General features: G+C 48.9%; 1 protein-coding gene and 1 long non-coding RNA gene across 2 annotated transcripts in view; both read left to right on the top strand.

Moving 5' to 3' along the window:
• The first annotated feature begins 545 nt into the window (after positions 1–545).
• LOC139680808 (uncharacterized) lies at positions 546–8,897 on the top strand. Its single transcript, XR_011699419.1, has 4 exons — positions 546–581; positions 1,070–1,237; positions 8,389–8,724; positions 8,818–8,897. It is a non-coding gene; the product is annotated as an uncharacterized lncRNA (long non-coding RNA).
• A 1,427-nt stretch (positions 8,898–10,324) lies between these two features.
• SMURF2 (SMAD specific E3 ubiquitin protein ligase 2) overlaps positions 10,325–22,309 on the top strand; it is a 60,545-nt gene continuing 48,560 nt past the window's right edge. The window contains exon 1 of the mRNA XM_071573903.1: positions 10,325–10,507. Coding sequence (XP_071430004.1) covers positions 10,456–10,507 — 52 coding nt within the window. The 5' untranslated portion in view covers positions 10,325–10,455. The remainder of the gene's footprint in view (positions 10,508–22,309) is intronic.

Genomic DNA, 22,309 nt, shown 5'->3' with positions numbered 1-22,309 from the left:
GCACCGCCTGTGCCGGCAGAGGGCGGTGCCGGCGCCTCCCAGTCCCGTTTGCCGCTGGATGGGGTGGGATGATCCCGCCTGGAACCCTCGGGTGGGATCAGCTCCCCTTTGCTGTTAAAAACACGGAGATAAAATCCCTGTAGTCACACAACGCATCCATGTGCTGACTTCCAAGTATTTAACCAGATTAAATATCCACTATAAGATACAACCTTTTAAAAGCCCTTTCCAAGTCAGGGTAATGTTATTTTAAAACACAAATCCTTAATTGTCCTTTAGCATATGCACAGTTACTTTGGCTTTTCTGTGTCTGCCCATAGTAAAGGGGATGAGAATGTAGAACACTTGTTCAATAGTTATCTTTTCCCCCTGAATTAATTCTTTCAGATTTATCTAATATATTGATTTAATAACAGAACACTGCAAATTCTTCTCTAGATGTCTGACAGTTCAGTGGCTTAATAATTAACTTTCTGGGGACCAGGACTTTGTTTTTATCCAAGAAAATTGCTCAGCCTATCCAGCAATGAGCCCTGCTGGCAGCACCTATTTCCACAAGCTACAATCTACAGTGATTATGAGTAAGTGACTGGGGTGAGTCACTCCTTATTCTAAGAAAATGGGAGCTATTTCTGAGGCTGGGATCACAGTCGCCCATGAGGCTGCATCTCCAGCTTCAAAAAAGTGGTGGGAGCAAAAAGGGAGAATAAAATTATTATTGCTCCTGGTTCTTAGTTGGATTTGGTGTGGGGTTTTTGTCAGATTTAAGAGCTTCTCTGAAAGAGCAGAGGCTTTGCAGTCCTGTAGCTCAGTAGCATGTCTGTTCACTTTTCATACAGGAAAAGCTGGAAGTGGTTAAATTAGTAGAAATCTATTTTTTTGTTTCCCTGCAAATTAGACTGAAATATTCTCTTAAGCAAAGCTGCTTCCTGCTACTCTGCACAGAATGATTTAAACTGCACAGAGCTACAGGAACAGCAGCAGAAAGGAACAGCTGTAAGTTTGCAGAAGGAATTCACTAGCCAACAATATTTCACAGACCTCTTCTGTTCCTAAATCTGTTTTACAGCAGAGCAAACTGAGACATAAGAAAGTTACCCACAGGCATTCAGAATTCACCTGGAGCCTGGGAACCCTGATGGCCATTCCTCCAGTTAACCCACAGCACCTCTGGTCACAGTTACCTTTTCCTGAATGCAGGATTATCCCAGGAGCAGTGAAGCTCCTCTGTGGTAAGGTATGATGTAGATTTAAGCACAGATCTGGACTTTGGAAGAGTGCTAATTGGGGAAGAAACATTGTTAGTCAAAACAGAAGTAATTAATGAAGGTTAATTGTGTCTAGTGATACTTGACCTACAAAGGAAATAATAAAAGAAAATATTGTGAGTGTAACTTAAAACCAAATAGGAAACACATTAACCCTTGGCCTTCAGAGGGATGTGTTAGGAGAACAGTCCAAGAAGGAACTGGGGACCCCTCCTCAGGTTGGGAGGAGTGTTCTCAAGGCAACTGGAAACTTCAGGAAAAAGGATTCACAAGGACATTCAAGCTACAGGTGTGCAGAACTGTTCACTGTGTGTTTGGGAAATCTTGATCTAGGGACTGGCTCTGCCATGAGTGGGGCAGGAAGTCCCCATGTGGACACAGCTGAGAAAGAATTGACTTGCTGTGAGTTCTGTGGCACTTCCTCTGGATTAGGGGTCACTGGATTCCAGTCCTGTGTCTGACTGCACAGCACTGTCTGCCTCAGGCTCCAGGAAAGGGACACTCTTCTGCAGGAGCCAGAAGATTTCATGAAAGAGCCATGGCCTGTCTGCAGTTCCCCCCCTGCCCTGTCTGTCTGTCTGTCTGTCTGTCTGTCTGTCTGTCCCAGGCTGCAGTTCCCCCCCTGCCCTGTCTGTCTGTCTGTCCCAGGCTGCAGTTCCCCCCCTGCCCTGTCTGTCTGTCTGTCCCAGGCTGCAGTTCCCCCCCTGCCCTGCCCTGTCTGTCTGTCTGTCCCAGGCTGCAGTTCCCCCCCTGCCCTGCCCTGTCTGTCTGTCTGTCTGTCCCAGGCTGCAGTTCCCCCCCTGCCCTGCCCTGTCTGTCTGTCTGTCTGTCCCAGGCTGCAGTTCCCCCCCTGCCCTGTCTGTCTGTCTGTCTGTCTGTCCCAGGCTGCAGTTCCCCCCCTGCCCTGTCTGTCTGTCTGTCTGTCTGTCTGTCCCAGGCTGCAGTTCCCCCCCTGCCCTGTCTGTCTGTCTGTCCCAGGCTGCAGTTCCCCCCCTGCCCTGTCTGTCTGTCTGTCCCAGGCTGCAGTTCCCCCCCTGCCCTGTCTGTCTGTCTGTCTGTCTGTCCCAGGCTGCAGTTCCCCCCCTGCCCTGTCTGTCTGTCTGTCTGTCTGTCTGTCCCAGGCTGCAGTTCCCCCCCTGCCCTGTCTGTCTGTCTGTCTGTCTGTCTGTCCCAGGCTGCAGTTCCCCCCCTGCCCTGTCTGTCTGTCTGTCTGTCTGTCTGTCCCAGGCTGCAGTTCCCCCCCTGCCCTGTCTGTCTGTCTGTCTGTCCCAGGCTGCAGTTCCCCCCCTGCCCTGTCTGTCTGTCTGTCTGTCCCAGGCTGCAGTTCCCCCCCTGCCCTGTCTGTCTGTCTGTCTGTCTGTCTGTCCCAGGCTGCAGTTCCCCCCCTGCCCTGTCTGTCTGTCTGTCTGTCTGTCTGTCCCAGGCTGCAGTTCCCCCCCTGCCCTGTCTGTCTGTCTGTCTGTCTGTCCCAGGCTGCAGTTCCCCCCCTGCCCTGTCTGTCTGTCTGTCTGTCTGTCTGTCCCAGGCTGCAGTTCCCCCCCTGCCCTGTCTGTCTGTCTGTCTGTCTGTCTGTCTGTCCCAGGCTGCAGTTCCCCCCCTGCCCTGTCTGTCTGTCTGTCTGTCTGTCTGTCCCAGGCTGCAGTTCCCCCCCTGCCCTGTCTGTCTGTCTGTCTGTCTGTCTGTCCCAGGCTGCAGTTCCCCCCCTGCCCTGGTGAATGTCATTACTGGCAGGGAAGTGGAGTTGGGATTTACAGACATGAGTTCCCCTTTATTTCATATTTTTCTCAGTTTGCATTGCAATGGGCAATGGAGATTGTAGGGTCATCTTTTGAAGGTGGTGTTCATATATTTTAGTATATGTATAAATTATGGGCTCATAGATGTACATACATATATATATACACATATATAAAATAGTGGAAAGCTGCCTAATCTGTTCTCTGTACCAGCTTGCTGTGGGTGCAGGTTCCCAGTGCAGAAACAGCTGCCCCAGCAGAGCAGTCAGTAATGCTCTGAGGGCATGTGGGGGATTGGAGGCACAAAGTTATCAGCAAATCTGGAGTGATCTCCAAAGCACATTTCCACTGTCCCAGTCACTTCACTTTTACCCACTATTTGAAACAGATGTAAAAATAGCTCTTTCATCAGTGCATTGCTACACATCTTTGGGCTGCAGAGGCTCAGGCCTGTTCAAAGCAACACTGTGAAATCATTTGCAGAATGTGCTGTTAATCAGAAGCAGCAATTTAATGTCATGGATCCGCCTCCCCTCCCACCCCCAGCTCCCCTTCCCAGCTCGGAGCAGGAAACAGCACTTGGATGGAGCTCAGCACTCTGACTTTCTGGACAGACTCTCTAGGAATGAGGAGGGACTTGAATTCTCTCCATATGTCATTTCCTTTCCCCTAATGGCTAAAAAAACCCCAGTGCTGCAGTTCATATAACTTACCATGGAGGGACCATTCCCAGTGCAGGGAAATCAGGCCAGGGGGCTGGGGCAGACAGGACATCCACATTCCACCTGAGAAGAACTGCTTTGGAAAATGGGACTTGAATTAAGCTGGAATCTTTGTTCCTTGTAGGAATGCTGTTTTATGTAGTTCCTAAAATTGAAGCTATTCCCCATCTGTACCTAAGAGTGTATCAACACCTGCAGTCTGGGGCCAGACATGGCTTAGGGCAGGAAAACATCAGCAGAGGGGGAATGGAAACAGCTTTGCAAGATGTAAATTAATTCAGAGAGAGAAAACAGAGGGGATTGAGGAAGGCAGACAACAGGGATCTAATCATTTCTAAAAACCCAATTTTAATAGCAAATTATCCAAGAAATTACTTAAGAGAAGTCTGATTAGCCCAGTCCTGCAACGAGCTTTTGTTAAAAACTTTCTGTTCAGTACAACCAAGAGCATTTGCAGAGCCCCTACCCCAAATTTGATCTGCTGTATTGCACAGTGGATTTGCAGCTGTCAACAGAATTCAGTGTGCTGTAGTGACAAAATACCCCAGGAAGAAACATGACAGAAACCCCCCAAGAAAACCCACTTTAACTAAATGCAAAGCTCACTGTGGATTAGACCCAGATTGGAACACAATGTCCTTCTCACAACATAATCCAAATATTTGTTAAATTTGTAGCAACCAAAGTGTGCAATGAGCTTTGGAGAGCAAATGAGAGATGACATTTAGTCAAACCCCCCAATTTTGCAGCCAGAGGGGCTGGATGTGTTTGCTTGCAGGATGATCACAGCTGATTGCAGAGCCAGCCCTCACGTCCTTCATTAGACACGTTGCCTAATTAGACATGTTGCCCCTGAGTTCTACTGCTAAAAAGGGAAGAAAACCACCTTTCCCCCAGTTCTATTTTAAAAGGTTTTAAGAGTAGAATAAAAGAATGATCCAAGACACATGGTGACAGGTTTTGCTTTAGAATACTTTTAGCACCTCACTAGACCCACTAACCTACTTAAATATCCGTGCTGTTCTTATCTGGCATGAAACCTTGCTTTGTGATTTCTAGAATGAAATATTTGAGAGGTATTTTTAGAGAAAACTTTATCTTAAATCCTCCCTAATTGATTTCACAATGGACTTGTGGGTGATTCTGTTGAAAGCAAGCACAAAAGAGGCCAGTACAGCCTGTGGACAGGTCAGGTATTTCTGCAGTTCAGAAAGTATTAGGAATTAGAGAAAAAAAGAAAAGAAAAGAAAAAGGGCTTGTTGTGCCTCCTGAACCTGCAAATGCTTTTGTGTCATGATTGAGCTTATTTATGGATTTAGTTTTCACATAGCATGTTTACAAGTGTCTCCTGTCCCAGTATGAGGCAAAGCAGAGTGTGGCCAAAGCTACATAGCCTGGGCTCCTCTCAGCAGCTCCTGGGACTGGGGGCAGATGTGGTTTGCACTGTCTGGCACAGCCCATCTGACTCCCAGTGGCTGCTTCCCCCTGCCAGAAAATAATCACCCTGGGGGTTAAGGCTCTGAGAGCTGGTTTTGTGTCTGAACCTTGCAGGTTCTGCTCCCTGTAGAAGTACAAAACGTTGGTATAGTTTGATAAGGGACAAGGCACATCAGCAGCAGAGAAGTGTTGGCACGAGCTGCACAAGGGGCTCAACCCCAGCCCTTTGCCCGGGTGCCAGGACATGACAGATCCACCTCTCTCAGAAAGGGGATTTCAGCCTCTGTCTAGTGGAAAATGCAACACATCTGTTCATTCTGTGTTCAGTGCCTGTCTCTGAACTCTGTTCTTCTAAAGTCACGTTGGGATGGTGCTGTCCATGATGAGGAAACAACATGGCTAAAGGGCTGCATGGAATATCTGTGCATCAGTTACTAATCTGTTCTGGATGGATGGCCTTAGAAGTTATCTTAGTGACTAACCCCTGGAAAATCCTGTGATATGGGAGCTCATGCATTTTTTGTAGCCACAGCTGCAGTCATTTCCCTTCAGAGACACATCATTTCCCCAAGACACATCCTGTCTCAGAGGGCCACGGTGTCTCTGCTCCCAGCTCTGTCCCTGCTGCAGGAGCCAGAGTAAGGGTGGAGATTTCCTTCCTAGTTTCTTCTCCTGAAAAAGCTTCATCTCCAGCTCCAGCTTGAGAAATGGGTTGAATCTTGACCTCTTGCATAAACATTGTCTCTGCATGCCAAAGGGAGCCTTAGTGAGAACCAGAGCCCCTGTCTAGACATGTTTCTTCATCCCAGGACTCTGATAGGTGTCTCCCACTGCTGGGGAACTCTCTTGGACTCTCAGCAGCAACAGTGACAGAGTAAAACTACATTTTTAAGCACGTGCCTCTCAGGGAGTGCCTCTCAATGGAGTTTGTGCTGTTCCCCAGAATGCAGACAGTGCTCCAGGGGGATGATTTCCATAACCTGCAAGGGGGGAAAAGGAGTCCTGTACACATGAAACCTTCTGTCCCTGGGCTCTGCTCCTGCCATGCAGGAGCTCTCTGGGCAGGAGTGCAGCAGGGTGTGATCCTCTTGTACAGAACAACATCGGGGAAGGCAGCAAAGGCATCCCCACAGGGGACAGAATTCCCTCCAGGAACACGACCTGGATCTGCAATGAATTTGGGAAGTACTTTAGCTGTGTGAGAGGTTATGATTGGCTTAGGGGAGCCTTGGAAGGAAAACCTGTGCCAAAGAGGCAGACAGGAGAACAATGGCCACTGCAAGCAAAGGTGTGGATGGAGCAGGAAGGCTCTGAAAGGGAATTAGTTAATCAGGCTAATTAAGAAAGAGGCAGAGAACACTGGTGGTAAAAAACTTCATCATTCTTCACAGTTTCTTTTGTTTAATTTTGTATTTTTTTTTTTGCTTCATCAACAAAGCTTTAAAAATACAGTAAGAAAGGGAGAAGAGTTTTGTAAATATTTCAGATTTATTAAGTTCCAGATGAAATTAGCCCTGACAAATTACAGCAGACTGCTGTAACACCTCTCAGAACTACACCATTAGGTGGCAAAATAGGCATTTACCATTAAGAGCTGCACATACAATGGAAAGACATTAGAGGGGAAAAGGAAAGGGAGGTGTAATTAATTCTCTGATCATCTTGAGCTCCATGGTCTCTATAATCCAACCATGACAGGCTCTGGGAAAGTTAGTAAATGACAACTAGTAGCAATAAATGCAACTCAGATAATTTCAAATATCTTTATTTTAAAAATTTGTCTCAGGAAAATAGTTTTAAGCTTTCAGTTTACTCACAAAAGCTTCACAACAGGGGCAGAACTCTCTGGCTTTCCTGATAGCATTGCAGGAGCTGGGGAAGAATGTGACATAACAGCAGCCAGCTCTCCTTGCTGCTGAAGGAATGTGCTGTGATTAAACCTCTATACAGACAGAAATGGAATGTAATTCTTAAATGTTGATTTGCTTTGAACACATACCACATGCTGGGGAATGAGTTTCCAGAGTGTTCTTGGGTTTCTAACCATGGGGAGGAAGGACCTCACCTCCAAAAAATTAACTAGTCAAAAAAATTCCTCTTCTGAAAGTGAACTTGGTTAAAGATGTTTGTTCACATTTCCCAGTGTCCAAACCCACTAAATCCTTTGAGAACTACCTGTGAATGCAAAATCTTGGGTTTCATCCTCTTGGGAAATTCAAGAAATCAAAGCCCATTTTTTGGGCAGCCACAGAACAGAAGAAATTTTCGTTAAATTCTTAAAAGTGTCACTCAAATGGTACCAGCTATTCTATTATTTTGTCCTTACAGACTCCACAGTATTTTCCCTGAAAGGGGAGCAGTGTGTCCCAAAATCTTAGAAGAATTTAGAGCTCAGCAAGTTGCTCTCTGAAAGGCAGCATGAAACTAAGTGTGCTCCATGGCCTTCAAAAACCTCTTTTAATGAAAGCATCAAAATGTTCATGTAACTACTGGACAATGAAATACTGTATTTAATCCCAAAGAGGTTTTTCTAAAATATTGGCATTGCAATTAATGTCTGACACACTAGTTATCCATTAGAAAAAGATCAAGTACTGAGTTCTGTGTTTAACACAACATTAAATACTTTGGTCAAATTGTTTCAGAATTATTGAATGCTGGGTCCAGACAGCACTGCAAGACCCCAGAAATTAATAATCATCACATATTAGGAGAAAGTGCAATAACCTAGAAATATGCTAAGTATGTGAAAAGTAGCTTTCTATTTTGTTCTTCTGTTCAGTTCAGCAGTGGCCAGGTAATGTTGCAATATTTGCAAACCATCAGCCTTTTGCTTTACATACTTGGTTTGAGAAAAGGATAATGACCTGGCTATGTGAATTTGTAACAGATTGGAATTTAATATATGACCTTCAATTACAAAGGCTGACTTTTCTGCTGGATTGTTTTTTAATGCAGGACTCAGGACACCTGGAATGTCTTTGAGGTGTGTGTGAATTTACATAACCATGACAAAGTAACTTTTTAACTGTTTCAGTGCAGCATAAAGCCATTTAATCAGTAGATATGTTGTCCCAGTGTTTTGTAGTAAATAAAGTTTAGACTTTGTTTCTAATTCTCTTTTTTGAAATAGTGGCAAAGAGATGTATCCCTGTTTTCTCTTGAGCTCTGTCTCTGCTGTGACAGAGGTTGGTGAGCAACACTTGTTGGTTTTGTGTTGAACAGGTGCTGGCAAAGGCCACAGACACAGCCCTGGGTGAGGAAGGTCCCAGACACTGGGACAGCAGGAAGCTTTGGGAATCTCCACCTGGAAGGAGGTGGCACTTCAAGCACTTTGGGAGGAAGGAGATGTGAGCCCACCAGCACCCTCAGTGGGGAGGTGTCCCATTCCATGGAAGGAAAGCTTTAAGGACCAAATCCCACTTCCAAGGCCTCCAGTGGGAAAAACCAGTTCCTGGTCTCCAGTCTGAACTGATGAGCCCGAGGCTCTGAGCTCAGCCAGGATGGGCCACTCCAGACGTGGTTACAGCTCAGCTCTGTGCCAGCCACACCACAAACCCTGTAAGGCACTGGTCATCTCCTCATCCCACGTGAGGATCCTGATCCATAGGCTGGATCCTAATCTCTGCCTACCCATGTGATCATATTTTACAGGTGACCTCAGCAGGAAGAAGCCAGAGCAGTGACACGTCTGAACGAGTACAGAGTATTAGCAGGGCTGTTGGCAAGACAAGGTGTGTGGTGTATTAGCTCAGATTCCAAGGGAACCTTTCCTGTGGCAACCTTCCTAGCTTTTCCAGGAGCTTTTCCCACCCCCTGACCCTGCAGAACACTGTCCCTGACTGCTGCAGCATGGAGTTCCCCTCATGGGAAGTGTGTTGCAGTGCTGGGAAACCTCTGGAAGGAGTCCCCCTTCCTGCAGGATGCAGCTCAGTCAGGCCACATGGTGTGGATGCAAGGCAGTGCTGCACTCCTGGTTATTTTTCTGGGAATGGCAGTTCACAGAGCCAGGCTGCTGATTTCCACACAGTGCAGATAAGGACTAAATTGGTCCAAAGTTTAACAGTTTGCAGGGCTGGTTTGTCACACCCTGTCCCATGTGGAATACAGCCCTGGATCAGCAGCACTCCTGAGTGGGACATTTCAGATGGCCTTCCAATTCTACCCCATGTCTTTTCCTGGTTTTCCCTTGACTCTCCTGTCCCAAATCCTCATGCCACTTCACTGTCATACCCCTCCCCTTCACCATGTCCTTCCCAACCTCCAGCTCATGGCCATTCCCTCAATCCTTCCCAACCCTCAGGACATGGTCATTGCCTCCATCCTTCAGTTCCCCACCAGGCCATGGCCATTCCCTCCACCCTTCCTGAACCCCAGTTCTCCCAGGACACGGCCATACCCGCTGTCCTTGCCAACCCTCAGGACATGGCCAGTCCTTCCATCCTTCCTGGCCCCCAGGACACAGCTATTCCCTGTCCTTCCCAACCTCCAGCTCACGGCCATTCCCTCGATCCTTCCCAACTCTCAGGACATGGCCATTGCCCCCACCTTTCCTGGCCCCCAGCTCCCCCAGGATATGGCTATTCCCTGATCCTCCTGGATCCCCAGGACATGGCCATTCCCCCTGTCCTTCCCAAACTCCAACTCGAGGCCATTTCCTGCATCCGTCCCAATCTCCAGCTCCCAGACATTCCCCCCGTGCTCCCATCTCCCGCCATTCCCTGCCCCATCTCCCGCCATTCCCTGCCCCATTTCCCGGCCATTCCCTGCCCCATCTCTTGGCCATTCCCTTACCCATCTCCCGGCCATTCCCTGCCCCATCTCTTGGACATTCGCTGCCCCATCTCCCGGCCACTCCCTGCCCCATCTCCCAGCCCCATCTCCCGGCCATTCCCTGCCCAGCTCTCCCAGTTCCCGGCCATTCCCTACCCCATCCCCTACCGTTCCCTCCAAGCCCCCCACCTGCCGCCGTCCCCCTCCGCTCCCTCCGGGCCTGCCCGGTGCCGGTGCCGGTGCCGGGTCCGATCCGATCCGATCCGATCCGATCCCACCCCATCCCCTCCCACCCCTCCGTCTGTCCGTCTGTCCGCTCCGGAGGCGGGGAAGCGCCGGGACAAGGCCGCGCTCCTCCTCCTCCTCCTCCTTCTCGGCCCCTCTCATGGCGACGCTGGGCACATCCGGGCCTCACCTCACCCTCCTCCTCCTCCTCACCATCCTCCTCCTCCTCCCAGCGCGGCTCCTCCCGCTGCTCCCCCGGCGGCCGCCGCTGCCCTGAGCGCTCTTCTGCAGGCCATGTCCAGCTCGGGGGCTCGGCGGAACGGGCCCGTCAAGCTGCGACTCACAGGTGAGGCTTTGAGAGGGTGAGGGGGAAGGCCCTGGGGCCTGGAGGGAAGGAGGGAGGGCGAGGATCGTCGTCCCGGCACTCGGACACGGGCCCCGGACATGGGGCTGGACATGGGGCCGAGCCGAGCCCGTCCGGGCTCGTCTCGGCCCCATGTCCAGCCCCATGTCCGGGGCCCGTGTCCCCAGACCTGTGTCCCTGTCATTGATCGCTTTGTTTGTTTGGTTGGTTGTTGTGGTGGTGCTGGTGGTGTTTGTTGGTTGTTTTTTTTTTAACTGCTCCGCCGCGCGGGCCTGAAGGGGCTTGGGGGGTCTGGGGAGGTCTGAGGGGTTTTCGAGGGGGTGTGGGGGGGGTCCGGAGGGGTTCCGAGTAGTTGGAGGGGGTCCAAGGGGTCCGGAGGGTTCGGGGGGGGTCTGAGGGGTTCGAGGGGGTGTGGGGGGGTCCGAGGAGTCCAAGCGGTCTGGGGGGTCCGGAGGGGTCTGAGGAGTTCGAGGGGATCGGAGGAGTTACGAGGGTCCTGGGGGGTCTGGAGGGGTCCGAGTGGTCAGGAGGGGTCCAGGGGGCCTGGAGGGTCAGAGGGGTTCGGGGGAGGTGGGACAGGCTGGGTCTGGGGGGTCCAAAGGGGTCAGAGGGGGTCAGGAGGGTCCAGAAGCGTCTGAGGGGGTCTGGAGAGTCGGAGGGGTCCGGGGGGTCTGAAGGGGTCTGGGGAGTCAGAGGGGTCTGGGGGGTCCAGGGGGTTCTGAGCCTGAGTTAGGAGAGTCCGAGGGGTCCGGAGGGGTCTGGGGGGTCCGGAGAGGTCCAGGGGGTCTGGGGGATCCGAGGGGTCCACGAGGGTCTGGAGGGGTCCAGGAGGTCCGGAGGGCCTGTAAGGTCAGAGGGGTTCGGGGTGGTGGGACAGGCTGGGCCTGGGGGGTCCAGAGGAGCCTGGGGAATCCAAGGGATCCACGAAGGTCCAGAGGGGTCCAGGGGCTCTGGGGGGTCCGGAGGGGTCTGGGGGGGTCCAGGGGCGTCCAGAGTGTCCGGGGCATCTGAGGGGTCTGGAGGGTCCAGGGGATCTGTGGCGGTGGGACAGGCTGGGCCTGGAGGGTCTGAGGGGTCTGGGGGATCCGAGGGGTCCAGGAGGGTCTGGAGGTTCCGGAGAGGTCCGAGGGGTCTGGGGAGTCCAGGTCAGTGGCACAGGCTGGGCCTGGAGGGTCTGAGGAGTCTTGGGGCTCCAGGGGGTCCGGGTCGGTGGGCCAGGCTGGTCCCGGGGCTGGGTGGGCTCAGCGCCTTCCACCACAGCCCTTGAGCCCGGATACCCCAAATGCCGTGACAGCGCCTCGCCTGCAGCAAGGGAGGAGAAGGGGCCGGTGTCACACCCAGCCCGCGTCCTTCACCAGGTAAAGACCCGGGCAGTGGGTTCAGAGGGGAATGAAGGCTGGAAGTTGTGCTCGAGCTTTCTGTGTTAAAGATACAGGATGCTTTGAACTGGTTGTTGGCTTTTAAAGTGTTGTGAGCCCCCCAGCAGACAAGTGATGGTTTGTGTCCTGGAGCATCAGGACGTGAAGGTGAGCGAGTGGAAAAGAGGCGATAACGCTGTAAACACTCATCTCTACATACAGGCGTTTAACCAGCTTGCAGAGACTTTAAAAACACTCAAGAGTTGATGTGTTGACCGTAGGTGCATGAGAAGTATCCCCAGTTTAATGCCTAATAAAGAGAGGTGTTTTCATACTAATTTTTCCAAGTGTGTTGTTCTTACAGGAAAAGTAAAATGTGTCTGCTTATGTTTTACTTTGGAAATACTTGGACTGGGTTTGTAGTCCAGTTTTCAGGGAGATTTGTGAGTGTCTGTATATTACAGTTGGAAATAAAGCTCCTAAAATGAGTGTAGCTGGGAGTGCAGCATGAACAGTGGAGCCTTGTTTTTACAGAGTGTTTTGTAGTTTTCTCTGGGGTTATTGCTGTATTGATGCAGTGCTTTAATACTTTCCTTCCCTGAGCAGTGAGTGCTCAGCTTATCTTTGAAACATTAAAAATGGTCTGTAGCCTTATTTAAGAGCGTGGAAAACGCTGTCTGGGGAGTTGTCTTTCTCACCTCTGCCTTCAGTGCTCAGATTTGTTTCATATTTTATTTTTATTGAGGATTAAGTGTGTTGAGAAATGCCCATGTGAGTGTGAGTGTGACCCGGCCAGGCAGGGGTTTGACACGCTGAGCTCAGTCCCCACACAGGGCAGGTACAGCTCAGGGAATCTCTCTGGGCTTTTCTGTCATTTGGATTTTAGGAGGGGACTGTGCAGAGCACGGGGTGAAGGGAAAATGGTCCTTCCAGGGACTGTTCCGGGGTCAGCGGCTCCTGCAGTCACTGGGGACCAGTTCTGGTGTTGGAAGGTGATGGGAAACATTGGCCTGTTCCTCCAGTGGAACAGCTTGAGGTGTTTTCTGCTTTAGCTGATGGTGAGTTGTTTCACACAAGGTCATCTGTTGTAAGGGAGCTTTACATGTTTAAGGAAAACACTGAGTTTTCCTAATTCAGCTGACATGTTGTCAGTTCTTGCCTAGGAGGAGTTTCAAGTGTTCTGTGTGGTTTTGATTACCCTTTTTGATTGGAAAAGCAGTTTGAGGGCTCTTGAATTCTAAAACTGTTTGGAATTAGAAGAATCTGTATATCCAGTGTTTTTAAAAGTTTATTCTCAAACTGACAAATGCTATTTAATCTTAATTTTCTTTGGCTCTGTGAAACTAGCAGTCTTCTGTTTTGGCTTGGATGTTTATGGGATTAATTCTGCAATCATTGTTCCACGCTTATCTTTTCTGTTCATTATCTCTAAATTAGATGGTATAGATTAAAAAATGGATTTCAAGAACTGGATTCAATTAGCAGTTTTTCAGGACATAAACATTAAAGGTTTAGATGGAAAACATTGTTTTGACTGACTGGATAAATGACAGGGTAATGTTTGATGTGAGTCCAAGAACTGATCTGGAGCTGGTGCCCAACTTCTCAGTCCATCTTGAGGAGCCAAATAAAATATTTAACCTAGGCCTCATTTTGCAAAAAAGGTTGATTCTTTGTTGGGACCTTAAGAAAGTTCTGAGAAATGTTTGGCATACCTTTACACTAAGTGTTTAACAGTTTATTTAGGTCTGGGTTCCCTACCAGACACAAACCACAGCGGAGGGACAGTTCTGCTGAGCTTGTGTTTGCTTCGTGGTGCATCTCTGTGATCCATTTCATAGGAAGGGTCACTCTGGTGCTCTGAGGTTTCCCTGTCTGTTGCCAGTGGCACTTGACTCATTAGTGATAATATGGCAGTACATTTGTGTCATCTTGAGCTGGAAAATTGCTGGGTCATTGTTCAAATCCGAGTGTTATGGTGATAGTTCTGGCAGGAGGTGCAGATCATGGTTTCTGATTAAAATGTAGGCAGTGTAAGTCTAGAAGTGCCCCATTCTCCTGCAAACTTCACTTTAATAACATTACCCAAGGAAGCTGCAGTGTGAGGAAAGTTCTTCAGCCCTCACATATTGATGCCTTTTGATCTGGTCCTGTCCTGAGTCCTACCAAAGCTGCAAGTGCAGTCACCCCTTCCATTCTTCTGTGATTCTCCTCAGTGTTGTGCTGAGTTTGTGGATTTGTGAGTACCCTACACTGCCAGACAGAACTGCCATTATTTCTTCCACCCCCACCTTGAATTGTGTTGAACTTACAGTCTTGGAAGGACTGAAAGGAGATTATTGCTTCCAGTAAATACTTTATGTCCTAATTTGTGAATTATCTGTGTTAGAAGAGCTGCATTTGGCTGCCTTCCCTTAGGACATCAGTGACAGGTGTCTGAATGAAGCCCATAAAGTTGTTTTTGTCAAGGAGATGCTTTTTAAAATCAGTTTGAAGTCTGCAAAACTCTTGAGTGCTACAATACACAGCCTTGAGTAAAGGTTAGTGCAGTTTATTTGGTTCATGTGTTCAGGTGGTGTTTGGGTGAGAACAGTTAACAAGGACAGAGCCTTCCACAGCCACAGTTACACTGGGCTGGAAAAAGTGCTAATAAATATCCCACGGCTCCAACTGGAATGAGCTGGAAGAGTTTTGCTGGTGCAGAATCAGAGGCAGGCCTGAAATGGTGTTCCATTTGTTTTTCCTCCTCCTCTCTGTTGGCTTTCAGCTTTCCTGCAGGGTTTGCTGCTCAGGGAAATAAAACCACTGTGTGTTGGGGTGTAGAAAAGGGCTCAGCATCTCACCTGCTGTCCCTCCCTCTTGCTGGTTTACTGTCTGCTCAGCCCTCCCAGCACAGAGGTGAGACTTTACTGGGGAGATTCAGTGTGGAAGGAGGAAAGAGCTGCTGCTCAACCAGCCCACAGGAGCTGCTGGGATGGTAAGAGTGTTCCTCGAGACAGATCCCTTTTATTTGGAAAGGGCCTGAATATTCTTGGGGTTTGCTCAACAGTGTGGAGTCTTCAAACCTGTTTTTTGCAGTGGGTCAATCTGAGTGTTAAGAAGTACAGCTGAAGACAGTGGTTAACCTGAATCCTAAATTTTCACCAGTGGTGTTGGAAGTAGGACTGAAGTTCATGGATAGCAGAGCCTCATTGTAGGAACAGCATTCTGATTGATTGACTGATTGATTGATTGATTGATTGATGAAGTAGCTCCCTATATTTTTAAGTATCAAGGCAGTGGTTTTGCAGTTGTCTGAAATCTTAGTGCCATTTTAGGTCAGTTTAAAACCCGAATGCTGTTTCTGTTTTCTCTTTGTAGTCCCTGGCTTCACTTTCTGGGCCCTCCCTTGTGTTGACTCCAGCAACTATAGCTGTGGGATGAACTGAAAGCTAATCCTACCAGGAAAAGTGTTGTTTTGTGTGGGAGAAGAGGGATGCAGACAGGAAGGTGAAAAGAGGGCAGGAGTGCCTCTTCTCCCAGCAGCCTGTACTTAGATGGGCTTTGGTCAACAATAAAACAAAGGGGTTCCTTCATGGAGGGTGTATTTGACTTAAGTACAGGTTTTAGGAGCCGTGTGTCATTAAGAAAGCCCAATCAATAAATTACATGGTGGGTGGATTAAACTGCTGCAGTCCCAGCCAAGCCAATGGATGTGTCTGATCAGTGTGCAGGGGGTGATCCTGGCCCTCGGTGTTTGCATCAAAGTGTGCAGTCTGGCTGTAACTATGGGCTTTTTTATACTCACAGTGTACAGTAATAGATATTTATATTCCTATAAATCAGTTGTGGATCATACAGATGCCACAGAATTGTAATAAACAACTGAGCAGCTGCGTGGAGCAGTTTCAGCTGTTTGTTTCTATGGAATCAGCTTATAGGACAGAGTTTTATTCATCTGGGTATAAAATTGGGTCTGTGTGTTCAAGAGTGCAGAATGGGGTGTCATGGCAAGGCAGACAAAGATCAGAAAGGATTTGGGATAGGAAATCACAGTAGGAAAACAGTTCTCTGGGGGCTTCAAGGAAAAGGTCCAGATTCAGTTCACAAAGGCCCAATAGTCATTCACCTTTGGCTGTGCAGTGAGAACAGCACCACAGGGAAGCAGGGGAGGGTTTATGTGTGTAGGTGACATATGGGGCGTGTGGAGGAGACATCTGGGGAATCTACAGGCAGTCCTGATGGGGATGTTTAAAAACATGAAGCTCTTGGGGGGAAAAACAAAAGAGAAATCCCGGGGGTGGAAAAGTAGCGAGTGATGTTTCAAAGTGCTCTTTTCAGTCACGTTTAAAGAGTTTGAGCTGCCCTGGAAGGTCTGTCTGAGGAACCCAGCTAGTGGTGACAAATTATGTTCTGTTTTCTTTGGTAATCACACTGAAAAATCTGATCAGGCCCCAGATGGGGACGTTTTGTCTTTCTGTCCATGAGGTGAATGGGCTGATGCCTGACAGGAGACAGCTTTTAATGCCCTGTTCTGGTTTGTCTCATGGCCTTTGAAGTGCTTCCTGGCTTTGCCATCCTCCTTGGAGTGACATCTCCCCGCTGGGGCGGGTGTTCCTGGGGTGGGCAGGGAGGGGGTGCTGCCTTTGGCTGTTTCTCTCCTCTCAGCAGTGACATGCCCTGGCTTTGGACTGGCTGAGTGGAAGGAGTAGGTTACTACACAGTTACTACAGAGTTACTACAGAGCTGTTACACCAGGCTCTGAGGTGTGGGGTGTGAGTGCCCATGGCACGTGCAGTGCCTGACATCCCTCTGGGGCGTGTGTGACATCGTTTTGGTGTGTGTGTGACATCCCTCTGGTGTGTGACATCGTTTTGGTGTGTGTGTGACATCTCTCTGGTGTGTGACATCGTTTTGGTGTGTGTGTGACATCTCTCTGGTGTGTGTGTGACATCACTCTGGTCTGACATCACCCTGGTGTGTGTGTGTGTGTGTGACATCACTCTGGTGTGTGTGACATCACTCTGGTGTGTGTATGTGTGACATCACTCTGGTGTGTGTGTGACATCACTCTGATGTGTGTGTGTGACATCACTCTGGTCTGACATCTCTCTGATGTGTGTGTGACATCACTCTGGTGTGTGTGTGTGACATCACTCTGGTCTGATATCTCTCTGATGTGTGTGTGACATCACTCTGGTCTGACATCTCTGATGTGTGTGTGACATCACTCTGGTCTGATATCACTCTGGTGTGTGTGTGACATCACTCTGGTCTGATATCACTCTGGTGTGTGTGTGACATCACTCTGGTCTGATATCACTCTGGGGTGTGTGTGACATCTCCCTGATGTGTGTGTGACATCACTCTGGTGTGTGACATCACTCTGGTCTGTGTGTGTGACATCACTCTGGTCTGACATCACTCTGGTGTGTGTGACATCACTCTGATGTGTGTGTGACATCACTCTGGTGTGTGACATCACTGGTCTGACATCACTCTGGTGTGTGTGACATCACTCTGATGTGTGTGTGACATCACTCTGGTGGCTTCTGGGGGTGGGAAAGGTTCATCTCAGTGGTGTCAGACAGTGCATGTAAAAGGAGCTGCTCTGTGTGTCTGTTATTAGCAAAGCTGTTCCTGGTTGGGAAAGAGGCTCAGAATCCTGAGGGATATTTGTCAGTGCCATATTCAAGGAAGCAAATTGTTGACTTTTTCTCGATGCTTAATCATTACATACTCTCAGTGAAAGCTTAGATAAGATTGCTTGTGATTTTACAGAAATCCCCACTGGCAGATAACAGAGCTCAGGACAAAACTGGCTGAGCATTGTCATCTGGGTTTAAGGGGGAGACTGATACTGATGGAAAATAGACATGCTTGAGATCATAAAAAGGATAAAGCAAGTAAAGCTGGCATTTCCAGCTACTGTCTTTTGTCTTTCTGCCCATGGACATTGATTCCCTTGAGTTTAGATCCACAGAAAACAAGGGTTTGGGCCTTCTGAGTCTCTGCCTTTGGAGTGATTCGGGATCATTTATCTCTTACATGCCACATTTGTCTTGCACTATCAGCTCTTTCAGCATCCTGCAGACTCCTGACAAATTTTTCTGCCTCAAAATACTTTTGGTTGCTGTTGCTCAGGCAGGTCAGCCCGGGAGGACTGACACCCCCCAGAGGAGTATAAAGTACTGCCTGGATGAAGTGTTGCTCTTATTTTCAAAACTCTGAAAGTGAAAGAAAAAGCAGCAGTGTGTGAGTTTATGTGGCTGTATCCTGTTGGTAATTTTCTGGGATGTCTTGGCCAGGCCATGTTTGACCCAAACTCAGGGCTTGTTTCTTGCAGGAGGGGACAGTGACACTGTCAGTGCAGCAGGGTCAGGGCATCCTTTCTGTAACAAACTCATTTGAGTTGTTTCAAATATGCAGAGAATGCCCAGACTGTGTAATTTACAGGTCACAGCAAAGCTGTGCACCCAGATTGTCCCATTCCTGCCTCAATTAGTGTGTGTGATGCCACCTTGCCACAAAATTGAGTGGCAGTGCCAAGGGAAAGCTTTCCAACCACAGCACCGGTTTGGGGAGGCACCACTCAGTCCCTCTGCTCCATCCTGTGCTGCCACCTGGGCTGGGCTGGGCCGGGCCGGGCTGGGCTGGGCCGGGCCGGGCTGGGCTGGGCCAGGCTGGGCTGGGCTGGGCCGGGCTGGGCTGGGCTGGGCCGGGCTGGGCCGGGCCGGGCTGGGCCGGGCTGGGCTGGGCCGGGCTGGGCCGGGCTGGGCTGGGCTGGGCTGGGCTGGGCCGGGCCGGGCCGGGCCGGGCCGGGCTGGGCCGGGCCGGGCTGGGCCGGGCCGGGCTGGGCTGGGCCGGGCTGGGCTGGGCCGGGCTGGGCCGGGCCGGGCCGGGCCGGGCCGGGCCGGGCCGGGCTGGGCTGGGCTGGGCTGGGCTGGGGGTATAGCCAGGGTCAAACTCCACTTCTTGCCCTCCTCCTGCTTGCTGAGGTGTGAGCTGAGCAGGGGGTGTCCTGGCTGGTCACCCTCAGTGGTTCCAAACAAGTGACATACACTCATTTTCTGTCTGCCTTGACCCAGATTTCAGTATTACCAATGGAGTTAAACAGAGTCATAACCAATTATATCTGTCATGATGCTTCTCTTTAACATGCTGAACCATTTGATTTAGAGCTTATAAATAGATACATACATAAATTCAATTAGAGAGGCAGTTGTGCTTGTATTTAACTGGAGGTGGGACTGCACTGGGAACATGAGAGGCATTTTGTGAAAACATGAGTTAGTTTGGAGGGTCTTTAGAATGCAGATAAAGACCAGGCTGTGTCTTCTGAAATGGCAAAACTGCTGCTTTGTGTGTCTCACAGGACACGAGGACAGTGGATGGAGTAACTTGCTGTTTCATTTTAGTGAAATTCAGTCTAACAGATGCAGGTATTTATAATGAAAAACATGTAAATGTACTAAAATTAATCCACTTTTATTACTGGTGGGGGAGGAAAGTTGTAGCTGGGTTAGAGTGTGTATGGACATGACTGATTAAAAAAATTAGCATAAAAAGCCTGTAACATGTGAAGAAACTGAACATGTCTGAATAAAATTCATAGAATTACATTCCTGCTTAACTGTCTGGGATTAGGAACTCATGGCATTAATTGCACCAAGCACTTTGGCTTCCTTATGACAAGAGTTCAGCTCTTAAGAGGAAATGTTCACTATGTGTTGTTCTGAAATTATTAATATATGACATGTATAAATATTTATTTTCAGAGAAAAGCTCTCCCTGTTTCCCCTGATGGATTTATGAGAATAATGGTTTGTTTGTAGCTCTGTGGAGAAGACTGTGCAGGACTAAGTGAGTAACAGCATTGTGCTTAGGTGTAGTAACATTGAGGTGTCCTCCTTTTTGCTTTGCAGCAGGTAAGTCCTCCTGGATTTATAAAAGATTGTATCAGTTGGGATGCAAGAAGTGTTGTAGGATGGAGCTTTTTGGTAATTAAGGCTCGTGGACAAGCTGCAGAAGTGGTGCCATCTTTCATCATTCCATATGGATCGTGTGTGTGGCATTTCTGAATGTCTGACTGGTAACTCTGGGTGTTTGGTGAACAGTCTTCTCATGTGAAGGGATATCACACACTGTTATAAGAAGTTGCTGGTCAAAGGTGGATGTTTGGAATGGGGAAAACCCCCCTCTGTTCAGGCCAATTAGTGGTGCTGCCCAGAGGGAGTGCCCCTGGTTCCTTCAGAACCAAATGCTGTCTGTAAATTCCATGCACTAATTCCACTTTCCCTTAAATAGTTGGATATCAGCTTTTTGACTTCTGTCAAAGGGTTTAGATCTTTGGGATTGTATTAATGGGGCTGGGGGGCAACACTTGCCCTGAGGTTGTGCTGTCACATAACGCTGTGGCCCTTTGTGAACACCTTTCCTGTTTGGGATTTCTGCTTAAGAACTGGGTTGAAAGATGACTTAAAATGTTGTTGGCTTCTGCTTTCTTCTGCAGCAGGAAGAGGGAAGGCCTGCAAGGAAAAAGTGACTTAGAGTTCTTTGCAGGAGTACGTGCGTCGTGCCTGGCTTGTCATAAAGTATTTGTGTGACTTTCTCTCCCTTCCTTGAGCAGTTCCCACAGTTCATGGTGTTCTCTCAGTAGCTCTTACAGGGGGTGGTAAAAGGAGGGGAAAAGTTCTGTAGCCCCATCCACAGGGACAGGCAGTAAAACTCCTGGTTCCCCTCCCAGAGCAAGTTATTCAGCCTGGGGGTACTACTGTGTGTTTGTGTTTGTGTCTCACTTGCTGCTGTGGCCAAGAGAGTGGGAAGAAATTGCTGCTCCTTTGTGAGATGTGAATGTGGCATTGTGAATACGTGCCTCGGATTTCCTCATTATAATATTTATCATTTTTCCTGAAAGTTCCTTTCCTCTGGTGAATTGTTCATCCTGTAGAATAAGTCAGCTATTTCCTGTGCATCAGCTTAATGTAACTTCATCTGCACTGAGCAGGCCTTTGGACCAGGCAAAACTTGGGGGTTTTGGTAACTTCATTGAAACTTAGCAGCTCCAGTCTCTGCATTTTAGCACTTCTTCCCATGCCTGGACATGCACTTGTTCTCCACCCCTGTGTCACTCTGATGGAGTGGCAGTAAATGCACAGAAAATTGTCCCCCTGGCCCTGGGGGTTCCTCTGGGAGTGTGAGGGCCAGTCCTGCACTTGCTCCTACTTTGTGCCACTTGAACACAGTTTTGAATTGCTTTGTCTGAGCATATTTGTCTTTTATTTGTCATCAGGAATTTCTAACTGTGGTTGAACTTGGAATACTGAGCTGGAGCTCACAGTGCCAGCTCTGGGTAGCACTTCCCATCCTCACACTGTGCTTTAACAGCCACCCAGCATGGGCATCTTCGTGCTGAGGAGCTGAATCAGGCCGAGCTCATTCTGGGAAGGTGCTGCTGAAATCCAACCAGTTTCAGGGAGGGGGTTAAAAATACCCTGCACATCGTTTAGAAATCCTTGGTGGTGTGAATCCTGTATTCTTGGGCAGGAGCTCTGTCAGAGGGGGCACAGGAATGGGCAGGTGTGGCTGTGCCAGCCAGGTGAGCATTGATTGGGGCAGGTGTAGCAAGGGGGGCCACAGGAGCTGATCCCACCCTGTCCATGCTGAGCCCAGTGTGCTCCTGGTGTGGAGAGAGGCACTAACAGGAATGCAGAGGGCTCAGAAGCTGGATGAGGGTGGGGAGAAGGGAACAGGGAGCTCTCTGGGGCAAATGGGTGGCTGGGGGAGAAGTTTTGGGCAGGACAGGGCACTGGGTGGTGCTGGACTCTGGTGCTGCAGCACTGAACGTGGCACAGGGGCAGGAGGCAAGTCTGGATTCTCCTCTTGCAGCCTTTTTGCCACTTGGCTTTGTGAGCACGGAGTGCTGCTGTTTGTTAGTGGTGTCCTGCTTGGAAGGAGGGTGTTGTCTGCAGCAAAGGTGCTCTGGAAGAACTAGAGGTGCATAATAAAGGCCAGGAAAGTAAGTGGTTACAGCTGGAGAGAGGCCACAAGCTTAAAAACAAACAGGAAAAAACACCCACCCCAAAACTTCTGCCATCTGTTCCTTTGCTCCACGTGTTGGTCACCTTGATCCCATAGAGAAGAAATAGGGAATTAGGGGGCTGGCTGTGATTCAGACCAGAGTTCTGAAAAGACTTGCAGATAAGATCAGGGTTTCTCCTTATGTGTAAAACAAAAGGAATTCTTCAGCTTTTAGCAAACCTGAATGTTTTACTAAAACCCCCTCGATTTTCAGAAATGGTGTGGTATCTTGGTCAATTCATTCATGTTAATACTTTCTTGCTTTAAAAGGGTCAGAAAACTTGCTGTTAATTATAATTGAATTATGCAGTTCATATGTTTTCTTGGCTGATTTACATGCCATCTTTTCACAAAGTTTTGGGAGTTA

Source organism: Pithys albifrons, chromosome 19, assembly GCF_047495875.1.
Source record: "Pithys albifrons albifrons isolate INPA30051 chromosome 19, PitAlb_v1, whole genome shotgun sequence".
Taxonomy (NCBI): Eukaryota; Metazoa; Chordata; class Aves; order Passeriformes; family Thamnophilidae; genus Pithys; species Pithys albifrons.
Note: the sequence above shows the minus strand (reverse complement) of the source record. Positions and strands in the feature narration are given on the sequence as shown.